Source organism: Nyctibius grandis, chromosome 1, assembly GCF_013368605.1.
Source record: "Nyctibius grandis isolate bNycGra1 chromosome 1, bNycGra1.pri, whole genome shotgun sequence".
Lineage (NCBI taxonomy): Eukaryota > Metazoa > Chordata > Aves > Nyctibiiformes > Nyctibiidae > Nyctibius > Nyctibius grandis.
Genome location: NC_090658.1, coordinates 40,038,380 through 40,052,828, shown reverse-complemented (window position 1 = coordinate 40,052,828; position 14,449 = coordinate 40,038,380). Strand labels below are relative to the sequence as shown.

The window sequence follows — 14,449 nt, the reverse complement described above, 5'->3', positions numbered from 1 at the left end:
TAGGAACCAAAAATTTGGAGTATGATGAAAATATATTCAGAATCTGAAGAGAAAGACACAGGATGCACTGATATGAAGGAGCATTATAAGAACCACATTCCGGAATGAAAAAGGTTCCTCTGGACTAGTTTTGTGTGATGTCTTCAACAGGGAATGAGTTCGGAGATGACAAAAGAATGGATTGAGAGCAGCCCTGAGGAGAAGGACTTGGGGGTGCTGGTTGATGAGAAGCTCAACATGAGCCGGCAATGTGCGCCTGCAGCCAGAAGGCCAACCGTATCCCGGGCTGCATCAAAAGCAGCGTGGCCAGCAGGTCGAGGGAGGTGATTCTCCCCCTCTACTCTGCTCTCGTGAGACCCCACCTGGAGTACTGTGTCCAGCTCTGGGGCCCCCAACATAAGAAGGACATGGAGCTGTTGAAGTGAGTCCAGAGGAGGGCCATGATGATGATCAGAGGGCTGGAGCACCTCTCCTATGAAGAGAGGCTGAGAGAGTTGGGGCTGTTCAGCCTGGAGAAGAGAAGGCTCTGGGGAGACCTTCTAGCAGCCTTCCAGTACCTGAAGGGAGTCTACAGGAAAGCTGGAGAGGGACTTTTTACATGAGCATGTAGTGATAGGACAAGGGGTAAAGGTTTTAAACTGAAAGAAGGTAGATTTACATTAGATATTAAGAAGAAATTCTGTACTGTGAGGGTGGTGAGACACTGGAACAGGTTGTCCAGAAGAGTTCTGTATGCCCTCTCCCTGGCAGTGTTCAAGGCCAGGTGGGATGGGGCTTTGAGCAACCTGGTCTAGCGGAAGGTGTCCCTGCCCATGGCAGGGGGGTTGGAACTAGATGATCTTTAATGTCCCTTCCAACCCAAACCATTCTATGATTTTATGAAAAGCCTTTGCCGAAATTACTTGAAGGTGGCCTATAGCAAAAAATTTCAGTGAGCCAATAAAAATTGTGTGCTATTTCAAGTTACTCACAAATTTGCTGATAAAGAGTAAAGAATCCTTTTCCATCTTGTTTTCTTCCTCCATGTTGGTATGACTCAGAATGTTTGTACACTTTGCCTTTACTATTATTTATAAATCTGTCAGTAATAGAATCATAGCTATACTGTTTTGCAGGTTTTTAGACTGTACAGAGTAAAAAGAGTACTCACCCCAAAGAGCTGAGAGTCTAGCAGAAGAGAAAACAGTGAAATGGAGGGAGCAAAATATATAGCATGCTGGCAAAGGTTGAGGTTAGAATCAGCCCATAAATTGTTGATGTCCTGGTTTGGGCCTTTAAAAGTAAATGGTAAAACTCATTCTCTGTCAGAAAGGGATTTAGCTTACATCCACAGAACTGATGAGAAAAAGGTATTCCCACTCACTTTCTTCTCCTTTTTCTTTAAGATTCATAGCCCATTAGTTACAATATACACTTGGGAAGACAAAGATCCAAGCTCCTATTTCTACTTGATTTGGAGCAGGAACCTAGAAAAAAAGTTACGGTGAACTGTCTGTATCCTGGACTCACCTGAACCTCACCCATTGCCTGAAGCACTGACAGAATTGTGGGGTCCTCCTACCCCAGAGGGAGTGCTCTGCCACCGAGGATAAAATGTCATTCTTGCTCTGATGCAGATATTATTTTGTCCAAAGTGGAAGACCTTCAACAGGAGAGATTTTTGAACCCAGAAAATTGAATCCCAGTCAGTCCAGAAAACTCCACAGTTTGAAGTTGCAACATTTTTTTTTCTGACTGAAATGGGATCTGAATTAAAATCTATCATATTTCAAGTAAATTACCTAATTAATGGGATTTAAAAAGACTGAACATCCTGCAGAGTAGAAGAAAGTGACTGATAAACAGGTCAAGAAAAGGCATCCAAAATCAAGATTATTCCTGATATTAGAAACCACCTTGACAGGTTGAAACACACAAGACCTTTTAGCAACCTCAGTGAAAGAGAATTCAGATTCAAGATGAGATAAAGCAACAACTGGCTTCAATATACATTTAGAAAAAAATTATGAACTAATCTCTCTAAAATCACTGCAGGAAAAGGTGTTTGGAAAATTATTTGTCTGATCTAGTCTTATGTTTTAAATTACTGCTGTTTCTCTCAGGATATTCTATCATCTGTATATTTATTTTGGAGTTCTAACACAGAACTTTTCTTATTCCTGTTTATCATTCAGCAGAGACCAAACAGTGACTGCTATAGGAATGACACCAACTGAAAAAAGAAATCATAACAGTAATAACTAGTTCTAATGACAGTCCCAAGGAAGCTGGACATTCGGTAAGGGGGAACACTGCTAGCTGGGCACTTAAATGTAGCCACCACAGCCTAAAACAGCGATGAGAGCAGACTCCCTTCCCTTGGCAAAAAAGTGTTTCTGCTTAAAACATCTGCCAGAAGATTTACATTTCCTCTTAGATGGCTGAGTCTGAAAGGAATGAGATTCTGCTCCCCTCAGATGAGCAGAAAGCCGGACTCCCGGGAGAGTGTCACAGTCCAACTCCAAATATTAAATTGTTGGACCAAATTGATACAAGTTTCCCTATTAAGGATCCCCTGAACAAGAAAGGAGTCTGTATACAGCTCTGAACTCATGGCTATTTATAAGAACAGCAGTATCATTTCCGTGACCTTTGACAACCCAAGTGAGCTCCAGCTGACTGCTGCCAAGTCGTGACCAGAGCGCACTCAGGCAGTCCTGAAGCAACTGGGAGAGGTAAGTTGTCATGGAAAATTGATCACAGTCCATTTGTCACTGTCTGACACTGTCTGTGGGACTGCCCTTTGATGGAAAAAGATTACAATGTTGAAAGATGGAAGAAGCCTCAGAAGTCATGTAAGAAATGCTAAGAAGCTGAAGAGATGACGCCTTTGTTAATGAACAAGAGAGCCCAGAAATTAGAAGGGGTTGCCTTGATTTTTAGGGTAATTTTTGGCACTAGAAAAAAAAAAGCCTTCTGTCCTTGGCTGTTTGGAAATAGATCCCAAGAGGGTAAGATCCTCTGAAAGGGAACAGAAGAGTGTTAGACTGACTGTTGGATTTCAGGAACTGATCCAGGGTTTATGTCATTACCAAATGTCTTGCCAGAAGGAAGGAACTGTTAATCAGCCAACCACCTATGGAAAGAATCAGCATTGTGTCCCAGAGGGCTGCTAATTACTGCCATGGGCTTTTGTAGGCACTAGTTGTACTAATGTTGGGCTGAAAGGGTAGGTGGGTGAAATATGACTGAACTCTGGCTTGACTTCCTTCTGCAGTTTGCTTGAAAGGCTGTTCTAGTGGCAAAACAGTAAAAAAGAAGATGAGGAATGAACAGACAATTTCTAAAATAAATTACTGCAAACTCTATCTTTTGATAGGAAATGGATTAAACCAGCATTTTATTGGAACAAAGTCCTGATCTTTTTTTTTTTTTAACACACCCTTAGTACCTTAGGACTTAGCAAGTACCTTAGAATCATGACTAGAGATACAGATGCTCATACTTTACTCTTTGCTTTGATCATGGGTGTTTGTGTTCAGTTAGCTGTATGAACAGACTTGTTTTCAGCAATCCTATTTAATCCTTGCTTCCTAGGCTTCACCTTTTGAATTAATTTGGAAATCTCATCTTTCATATTGTACTTGGAAAAACTAGTGAGAATGTAAATGCCTGAAAATAAATATCAGGGAAACTGGGACACAAACTTCTGGAACTTGACAATTCAGCAACTTAAAAAGGCACTTCTTAACATATAATTTTGTATTTCCTGTGTCCTAACTATATGCTCCCTGAGGGAGGGGTGATGTTTTTGTAGTAACACCAGTACAGTGATCTTACACGAAGCCTTTACGTACTATTTCAAAACAACAGTCAATAATAATATTTTTCATGTAACAATGCCTCTGTGATTTAAGCACATGTTTTTCCATGGGATTGCTGACACCAAACATGAAGATCAAAGGTGAGAATGTGTAAATTCTATCCTTGGCCATATTCAAGCACCTCTCAGAAATCTCGGTGAGGCAAATCAACCACAGACTTATGCTCTGGCAAGAAATTTGATCAACTTACATAGAGGACTATTCACATTTGATGAAATTCCTAAACTACAGTTGCGTTGTTTCCTAGCATAGGAAAAGAATGTCAAAACCTCTAGTAGGTTCAGGAACTTATTCAGTATTTTTTTATAAAAGAGCTGGTGGATGTATGGAAGTGTAATACCAGCTAAAGAATCGCAGGTGACATTTTTATGTGGATGTATATGGCTTGGCTGCTGTTCCAGTGACCTAATTTTGAGAGTCCTTGAGTTGGAAACTGGACTTGTGATGTTCTCTACCAAAACTCAGGATGCAATATAAGTAAGTACTAAGCAATGCAATAAACTGATTAAAAGAATAATGTACTTACTGGTATTATGTTATTATTAGCTTTGGCAACTATAAAATACTGGCCAAATATAAAAATGATTGAGATTCAAACCCATTGCTTTTGACCTTGTAATAAATAAAAGCCTTCCAAAAAACAAGCTAGACTAAAATGCTAAATCCTGGCTCCAAAGGAGAAAGATGACTCATAACAAAGTGATTCTACAAGCACAAATCTCCCCGAAATCCTTGGCTGAAAATGTAGAACATGAACAATACTCTGGCTCATGCCTGTGGAAAAAACTGTTCTCCATTTAAAATGTTTGTCATCAATGTAATCCCATCTTTAATTATAATTAATGTAAGGGGCTTTTATGTGCTGCAATGGTAATATGTTGCCAAGAGTTCAGCTTTTAGGAAGGCACACATTTCCGAACTACAGTGGAGACTGATCTTAAAATGGAGCAAATAATAATGTATAAAGCTGTCAGAGACACAATGAACTGAAGACATTACAGTAGCAATAACTTAAAGTACTGACAGTGAGGAAATATTCTGAGTGACTTTTAGAAAGATATCTTTTTTTCCCTCTTTTAGTTTCTGATTTTTTTTTCAACTTCAGTCAAAATCAGTTAAAAATATTGTTTAGATCTGTAGCTAGTGCCATTGAATTTGGCAGTAACTGTACTACAAAAAGGTTCACCTTAATCTTAGCTTAACCAGTTTACACTGATGTGTTAGCACTTGCTACTCTTCCTTTGTCAAATCAGCAGCCAGGCTGCTTGACGAATTGCTACAAGAGACTGGCAAGCATTATGTTATGACCCCTTAGAATCAAAATGCAGCTGACATTGAGGCCCAGGCATCACAGCTCCAGCTAGTTGCCACTATTTGCCTCCATATTTTCTCATCCTTGAAGACAGATGAATTATTCCACGGCTGTGCTCACAGTTGGAGAGGCACATAAAACACTACCACTGTATAGCAAGTAGAGATTCACTTTGAAGTTCCTTCATCAGCAGGGACCAGTGAGGAACATTTGCTCCCATGATATACAATGCAATTGTGATTGCACAGTCATGGACTTCTTCATTTGGTCTAGGGCTGTGTCTGCTCACACTGAATTTGCCAGGGTGCATCAGTTGAAGCTGATGCTCAACTTCAACAGGGTCCCTGTGGTTGGCTGCAGCCTGTTTCAATATACTTGAAAATCCAGCCTTTGTCATATTACAGTCTGAGATATAGACAATCGTGCAAGTGAACTGTGTATACTTAGGCAGTGGTTAAAGAAGATTCTTATGCTGTATGAAGTTGCCATATCTAGCTAAAAAGACCAAGTGACTGTGAATTTTAAAGTAATTGCTGGTGTCGGAGTGAATTTTGCTGTTTTATATGGCTGTGATATGAAATATTACAGTAAATGAGAAATAAAGAATATTCCTTCATAGATAAGTTGCTTCTTACATCATAGTCCATGAGAGACCTGAAATATTAGAAAAAGCCCTTGCAGAATCATGTAACCTAGAACGGCAAAAGAGCACTTTGACACAGTACTCTTGTATGCATAGCTGAACTGTGTGATTGTAGTATGATGTAACCACTATCTGAGTTTAATCAATTTTCACAGAATCACAGAATGTTAGGGATTGGAAGGGACCTCGAAAGATCATCTAGTCCAATCCCCCTGCCGGAGCAGGATTGCCTAGACCATATCACACAGGAACGCGTCCAGGCGGGTTTTGAATGTCTCCAGAGAAGGAGACTCCGCAACCTCTCTGGGCAGCCTATTCCAGTGTTCGGTCACCCTCACCGTAAAGAAGTTTTTCCTCATATTTATGTGGAACCTCCTGTGTTCCAGCTTGCACCCATTGCCCCTTGTCCTGTCAAGGGATGTCACTGAGAAGAGCCTGGCTCTATCCTCATGACACTTGCCCTTTACATATTTATAAACATTAATGAGGTCACCCCTCAGTCTCCTCTTCTCTAAGCTAAAGAGACCCAGCTCCCTCAGCCTCTCCTCATAAGGGAGATGTTCCACTCCCTTAATCATCTTCGTGGCTCTGCGCTGGACTCTCTCTAGCAGTTCCCTGTCCTTCTTGAACTGAGGGGCCCAGAACTGGACACAATATTCCAGATGCGGCCTCACCAGGGCAGAGTAGAGGGGGAGGAGAACCTCTCTCTTGACCTGCTAACCACACCCCTTCTAATACACCCCAGGATGCCATTGGCCTTCTTGGCCACAAGGGCACACTGCTGGCTCATGGTCATCCTGTTGTCCACTAGGACCCCCAGGTCCCTTTCCCCTACGCTGCTCTCCAACAGCTCTGTCCCCAACTTGTACTGGTACATGGGGTTGTTCTTGCCCAGATGCAGGACTCTACACTTGCCCTTGTTATATTTCATTAAATTTCTCCCCACCCAACTCTCCAGCCTGTCCAGGTCTCTCTGAATGACTGCACAGCCTTCCGTTGTGTCAGCCACTCCTCCCAGTTTTGTGTCATCAGCGAACTTGCTGACAGTGCACTCTAATCCCTCATCCAAGTCATTAATGAATATATTGAATAGAACTGGTCCCAGTACCTACCCTTGAGGGACTCCGCTAGACGCAGGCCTCCAACTGGACTCTGTCCCATTGACCACCACTCTCTGGCTTCTTTCCTTCAGCCAGTTCACAATCCACCTCACTACCCGATCATCCAGACCACACTTCCTCAGTTTAGCTGCGAGGATGCTGTGGGAGACTGTGTCAAACGCTTTACTGAAATCGAGATGGACCACATCCACAGCTTTACCATCATCTATCCACCGGGTTACGTCCTCATAAAAGGCTATCAAGTTGGTTAAGCATGACTTCCCCTTGGTGAAGCCATGCTGAGTGCCCCTAATGATCCCCCTATCCTTGATGTGCCTAGAGACAGCACCAAGAACAAGTTGTTCCATCACCTTTCCGGGGATGGAGGTGAGGCTGACCGGTCTATAGTTACTCGGGTCCTCCTTCTTGCCCTTTTTGAAGACTGGAGTGACATTCGCTTTCCTCCAGTCCTCAGGCACCTCTCCCATTGCCCACGACTTAGCAAAGATGATGGAGAGTGGCCTAGCAATGACTTCCACCAGCTCCCTCAGCACCCGCGGGTGCATCCCATCAGGGCCCATGGATTTATGGACATCCAGATTGCTTAATTGGTCCCTGACCCAGCCCTCATCTACCAAGACAGATTCCTCCTCTATCCTGACTTCTTCTGGGGCCTCAGGGGTCCGGGGCTCCTCAGGACAGCCTCCAGCAGTATAGACAGAGGCAAAGAAGGCATTCAGTAACTCCGCCTTCTTTTTATCCTCTGTCTCCAGGGCCCCCACCTCATTCATCAGTGGGCCTACATTGCCTCTAGTGTTGGTTTTACCTGCAATGTATTTGAAGAAGCCCTTTCTGTTGTCCTTGACCTCTCTTGCAAGGTTTAATTCCAAGGAGGCCTTAGCTTTCCTAGTTGCCTCCCTACATCCTCTGACAACAGACTTATATTCCTCCCAAGTGGCCAGCCCCTCCTTCCATGATCTCTACACCCTCTTCTTCCACTTGAGTTTGCCCAGCAGTTCCCTGTTTAACCATGCAGGTCTCCTGCTACCCTTCCTTGACTTCCTACCTGCTGGGATGCTCTGATCTTGAGCTCGGAAGAAGCAGTCCTTGAATGCTAACCAACTATCTTGGGCCCCCTTACCTTCTAGTACCCTGTCCCATGGGATTTCCCCTAGCAATTGCTTGAAAAGGCCAAAGTTGGCCCTCCTGAAGTCCAGGGTTGTAATTCTGCTAGCTATTCTGTTCCTGCCACATCAGATCCTGAACTCTACCATCTCATGGTCGCTACAACCAAGGCTGCCCTCAACCTTCACCTCTTCAACCAGACCCTCCTTGTTAGTAAGGATAAGATCCAGCAGTGCTCCTCTCCTAGTTGGCTCATCCACCATTTGCATCAGAAAGTTATCATCAATGCACTGGAGGAACCTCCTGGACTGAGGATGGCTGGCTGAGTAGGCCTCCCAGCAAATATCAGGGTAGTTGAAATCCCCCATGACAACCAGGCCCTGTAATTGAGAGACTGCTCTCAGCTGCCTGTAGAAGGCCTCATCACCCTCCTCATCCTGATCTGGTGGCCTGTAATAGACACCCACAACAGTATCACCCCTGCCAGCCTGCCCCTTAATTCGCACCCACAAACTCTCAACTCGCTCCTGATCCGCCCCTGGACAGAACTCAATACATTCTAGCTCCTCACTCACATAAAGAGCAACTCCACCACCTCTCCTTAGTGGCCTGTCTTTCCTGAACAGGACATAGCCATCCATGACCACATTCCAGTCATGCGAGGCGTCCCACCAAGTCTCTGTGATTGCCACTAAATCATAGCCCCCCGACCGAACACGGATTTCCAACTCCTCCTGTTTATTCCCCATGCTGCGTGCATTGGTGTACAGGCATTTCAGGGAGCGAGCTGAGCACACCGATTTCACCCCAGGGGGATGGGAGGCCTCCTGGTCTACCTCAACACTAGAGTGTTGCCCCAGTGGTGCAAGCCCAGCTACTAGCCCATCCCCCTTCAAATCTAGTTTAAAGCTCTAGTTTAATTTTAGCAGAAATAACAGTGAAGAAGCAGTGACACTGGCTGTAAGATATATTTGTCTACAGCAGGAGGCAGAGACAAATGCTTGAAGTGATCTGCGCAAACAAATTTCACCCACAATCTGGATGTTAGTGTGCTGAAACCTACATAGTTGCAACTGCACTTGGCTATCCATGTCAGCTAGTGCAGACACTTAATCATGTGATTCTTTATTTTGTGTTGATATATACTTCATGAAGCAGCATAATTTATCTCACCCAACTTTATCTGCCTAAAGTGTGGGTATTTACTTGAAGGCATTCCTTTAACCTCTTATATTCATTCCAGTTTTCATAGATTTCTAACGCAAGACAGTATGAATGAGCTGCTTGTCCTTTCTTTGAGTATGGAGGGAGGCTAAAAACTGGCTTAGATTAGATGCCTAAATAAAGTTAGGAGAAATTAGTAGCATTTTGTAGGCTAAATCTGTTATTTGCTCATGTAGGTATCTCTGAGATTAAATATTACCTTTTTTTTTTTTTTTTAACAGCACTAAGACACCACATGGCAATGGGAACTGCATAAATCACACAACTAAACTTCAAACCATTCCACTTCAAGGAATTATTCTTATTAAAACAAATCCAGCACTTAAAGCTAAAAGACCTTAAAAAAATTCAGCATCTTTATTATCCTTTGGACATCAGAATACTCAGCAGAAGCATGAATTGCCATCTTCATGCTGCATTTGGGGAAACTGAGTAAAACAGAGCTTCACAGAACATTCACAAAAACAATCCCTGATTTAGACAGACTGATCTGGTTTCTAGTAAAAAATCTGTTCAGCTCCAATTGAAATGGTAGCTTCTCATTAATTATGAAAAATAAGGGCAGGGTCTTAGAAAACACAGAGGTTGCTTTTGAATAAAATATTTTCTCCCACTGTAGCTGCAGTGTACATACCTCTCAGCTTACCAACAGTGACTGAGATCAATGGAAAAAAAAAATCTATGTTTCCAAGTTAGTCATGTAAATAGTTGTATTTATAAAATCTCCATCACAGAAAAACAAAATGCAGTACTATGAGGACTGCTGCAGATTATGTCTAATCATCCTAGACAGAAGATGAGGATAAAGATGTCTTCTTCATAGACATCAACAAAGTTGACATGAGATTCCTAGCCCTTCACAGACCTCTTTACATGGTAACAATGAGGAAACCACAGAATTTCAGAATGCAGTCACAGAGAACTTTCCAAACATTTTGCAATATCATCCCCATAGGGAATTTTGCCAATGGGCAAAAAAGAGCTATAGAAGATGAACTCAAACAACAAAAATTTCAAAGAGAAAAAAATCATTAATTAGTTTTAACCTTCTCCCAGAGAAGTTGTGGATGCCACCTCCCTGGCAGTGTTCAAGACCAGACTGGATGAGGCTTTGAGCAACCTGGTCTAGTGGAAAGGTGTCCCTGCCCATGGCAGGGGGGTTGGAACTAGATGATCTTTAATGTCCCTTCCAACCCAAACCATTCTATGATTCTATGATTGTAACCTACGTATGAGACTTGTTTTCATCAATATATGCACATATAATTTCACTACAATATTTTTTGATGTTGTATGTTGACTCTTACAGTGAAGTGTAATCCAGCCTGTGGATCTTGTTTCTTAAAACATTCCACATGCTGAATGGTCTTTACACCACTTGTCTACCCTTTCACAAACTGTGAAGCGATCCTTAAAGACACTTTAGCCTGCTTATTTTTCTTCATCGTCACTGCATCACCCCAAAACTAATCTAAGATTTCATGGCACTTGAGTGAGCATCTTTAAAAGAAAGACAAAAATCTTCACTTCCCTTCACTGCCTCCGAGTAGTATTGCAGCAATCTTTCTCAGGCACAGAATACCAACAACTTTTGCACATGGACAGGAAGTAATTTAGCATTATGTCATAAGCCTGAAACTTTTGTGTGTTCTCTTTTTCAAACTGCTTACTGATGAGTCAAAGGACACATTATGTATTCAAGGGGTGTACTTTGGCTTGAACAAAACTACACACACACAACTGTCCTACGCAACACCGTTTAAACGCTGGTTGTTCTTTTTTCCTTTTTGTTGTACAGCAATTATTTAATGAATCATATAATGCTCCTTGGAATCACATTTTCATCAATACCTTTCTTATAATTGCTAATCTACTGGGAACACATTTAGCTATGGCATGTGACTCACCCAAAACAGGCATTTGTGAAAATAAGAACAAGTGTACCTATAACTAGAGAGACAAAGTGCATAAACTGCTACAAAACGAGCCTTATTTTGCATATTCCATTTAATCTCTCATCAGGCTTGGAGCCAAAAGTATTCTGGCCAGGCCATATAAATATGAAGCAACCCAGAATACAATTAAACCAGGCTAGGCTGAACACTAGTAAAAGGTCACACTGAACAAAATTTTATCTACTACAACTACTGACCTGCTACTCCAAGAACTTGTGAAACAGAGCATAAAAGCTACAAACAGTCATTCAAGGAGGTTCATCACTCTCTCTAACAACTGCTGAATATGTCTGGTAGTTCTTGAAATTTATTGATGCAGGTGTTTGTCAGAATTAATTTAACATTATTATAAGGATAAGCACAGCCTTCCTGTAGCATCAGGCTTCGGTTAAAGTTCCAAGATTATTCTTTTTAATAGAAAAAAAAATCCTTTCCTTTCAGCTTAAAGTCATGTTAAGTCTCATGTTCAGAGGACCTTGAATCTCAAAATGATCTGAGCCACATCTTGGAACTGAAAGTGGTTCCTACCTTTATGAAAAATGCATGTTTTAGTAAGAAATTCTTCTTATCATGTTGTCAAAATTTCCTGCTTTTCTTTCCTTCATGGTTGTCTTTTGTAGCAACATAAACAGCACTGAGGGCAGAGGTCGTTTTCTTCTCTATTCTGGCCATTCAATTAGTAGCAAAAGATAAGTATTACGTAAAGGAAGGGAAGCTGCTAAAGGAAGGGAAGCTGCTGACAGGCCTTGGAAAATTCTATTTCACTGGCAAGGAATTTCTTCACTCAACGTACCTTTTCTTGTTTTTGGCAGAGAAGACAGTCACATTCAAAGCAATACTGGCGCATCAGTTGTTTTTGGCGTTCGCTGGTGGGCATCAGTGATTCAATATAGCTGATGGTGAGCTGTGTGCAGTACATACAGAACCTGTTAGTATATTTTACAAAAATTCCATGTTTGGCGTATGTGTAGCTAAGGTAACATTTTTGGATACAACATTTTTCCTGCATAAAATAAAATTTTATCTTAACAGATGATTTCCTAGAAGAAATTGACAACTTTTCCAAAGGGAGGAAAAAAAGGCCAAAAATAATTCCCATGGAGGAACACTTTTTCACATTTCCAGAACAATATTGTTTGAAATTATTAATCCCCCCAAAATTATCACTATTTCAATTTTTCGTCCTAATTTGGAAGAAAAAAAGAGCGAGAAAAGAGAAAGAGCGAGAATAGAGACACACAAGAGAGAGATACGAGTGAGATAATAGAGTGGGGGGGAGGGGGAGAGAAAAAAGAGAGAGAAAGTAGAGAAAAGAAAAAAGCAGCTCAGTATCTGAAGTCCCTGTGCATGAAATGTCATTTTTCTGTCTATCTCCAAAGCTTAAGTGTGTATTTAGCACTGGTGTTATACAACAACCATCTCCAAAAATTTTGCCTCAGGGAAGATCCTACTTTCTTGCAAATATATGTTTGAGCCTGAGGAAAGCTACTCTTATGTCATAGCCATCTTCAGTATGTCTGTGATGCTTCCTTTGTGACCAAGGAAGCACAAGAGCATTGCAGTCGAAGTTGTCGAAACTATTGACAAGAAAATTTATTAAAATGATAAAAGAAAATGCTTACATTTGTGCCATTTTCAACTCCTCATGCTGTACAGAGTGAATTCCAATAAACTACAGAGAAGTCTGTAGTTTATTCACTTTGATGCCTGCCAGAAAGAATTTTACAGGGCTAACCATTTGTGGAGTTCTTCAAATGTTTAAAGAGCTGCAAAAGCACAAACTAATGATAAGGGAAAGAATATAACAAAATAACAGCCCAGGTCAGACCAGCATTCAGTCATACATGCTATTGAGTGATTGCACTATACGCCCAACACACTTTGAAACACTCCAGAGAGGTCAGAGCTAAAAAAATCAGATCACATTATTTCATCCTGAGCCTAGACACTTCAACTAATTGGGAGAATTTTCACATGGTTCTCAGTTAAATCATGAGAGTCCACTCAAAGAAATTACAGGAAAACCTGACCAATTTGTAGTAATGACTATGAAATCCACTGTCAGAACCTGCATTTTGCAAATTAGTAGGCATTCTGATTAAATGAGCAATTAACAAGCAACTAAAACAATGCCTGTATTTTTTTTCATTTATTATTACAATGTAATTTGATTACATATTGAAGGAGGACTGTATTAAAAGAAGATTACTGAGATGCTAAAGTCAAGTATTTAAAATTATCATAAGCAGAAAGCCTGAGGAAAAAAATAAATATGGTCTCATAATTGAAGATTAATAGTATAATTAAAGAAAGAGACAAATTAAAGTTCCACAGATAATCAAAAGTTAGAAAGTGTGAGAACTTTGCTAGGTTTTGCATTCTATACAATGTTGTTTTGTCCCAGCTTGTGTGTGTCTGAGCTGAGAGGGGATTCGTTTTACCACTGTTGCTTTACAGCAGAACAGTCTGTACTAATCATTTACACAGAAGCTGTAGGCTTCCCTCTGAGCTTTCTGTGGTGAATGGAAATTGTTTTGCCTATTTCTTTTCCACTCTTTTCTCCCAAGCTTGGTCTCTTCTGCCCCACTCTCTCCAATCTGTCCCTCTTCTCATTCTGTCTCTTCTCTGCCCCTGGACATGAGTATCATTTTTCAGTCTTACTCTCCACACCTAGTTAGCAAAACCTGGTTTCCAGCCCTCAGTTCTAGCTCCTTACATAGCCATTCTTGGTACAATGGGCCAACTTTGTCATCCTGCCAGTCCCAGATCTGTCCATCTGCCTCATCTTACACCTTTTCCCCATATTTCATCACCAACACTCTTACTCTCCCAAGGTAACAGGCCTTGTGCCTGATTCTGTTTTCTCAATCACCTTCAGTGATCCCACCAACTTTGTCCTCGTTTCGTTCCCCAGCTGGTCCTACTCTGCATCTTCCCTACTGTGGCAAGAAAGATCTGTCTCCCTTCCTTCCCACAAAACGGTTTCTAGTCAAGCTGTAGTCCTAACCTCATCCTTCAGCCATTCCAAACCCAGTTTCCCTCTCCCATCACAAACCTCTGATCTTCAGGTCTCTTTGCAACTCCCAAGTGTTTTCTGTCAAAATCACTCCGCACACTGGTGTGTTCCCTGTCTCTTATCCTCTGCATAAACATCACTGGTTCTGACCCATGTCCTACCTTTAGGTTCAGGTGGCATCCAGCAGTAAAATGGATTTAATCAAGTTCAG

The 14,449-nt window shown here is 41.5% G+C and overlaps 1 protein-coding gene across 3 annotated transcripts in view; it reads right to left on the bottom strand.

Moving 5' to 3' along the window:
- SMYD3 (SET and MYND domain containing 3) overlaps positions 1-14,449 on the bottom strand; it is a 463,693-nt gene that overhangs the window by 67,206 nt on the left and 382,038 nt on the right. For all 3 annotated transcript variants that reach the window (XM_068403784.1, XM_068403766.1, XM_068403774.1), the window contains one exon: positions 12,016-12,126. In XM_068403784.1, coding sequence (XP_068259885.1) covers positions 12,016-12,126 — 111 coding nt within the window. The remainder of the gene's footprint in view (positions 1-12,015; positions 12,127-14,449) is intronic.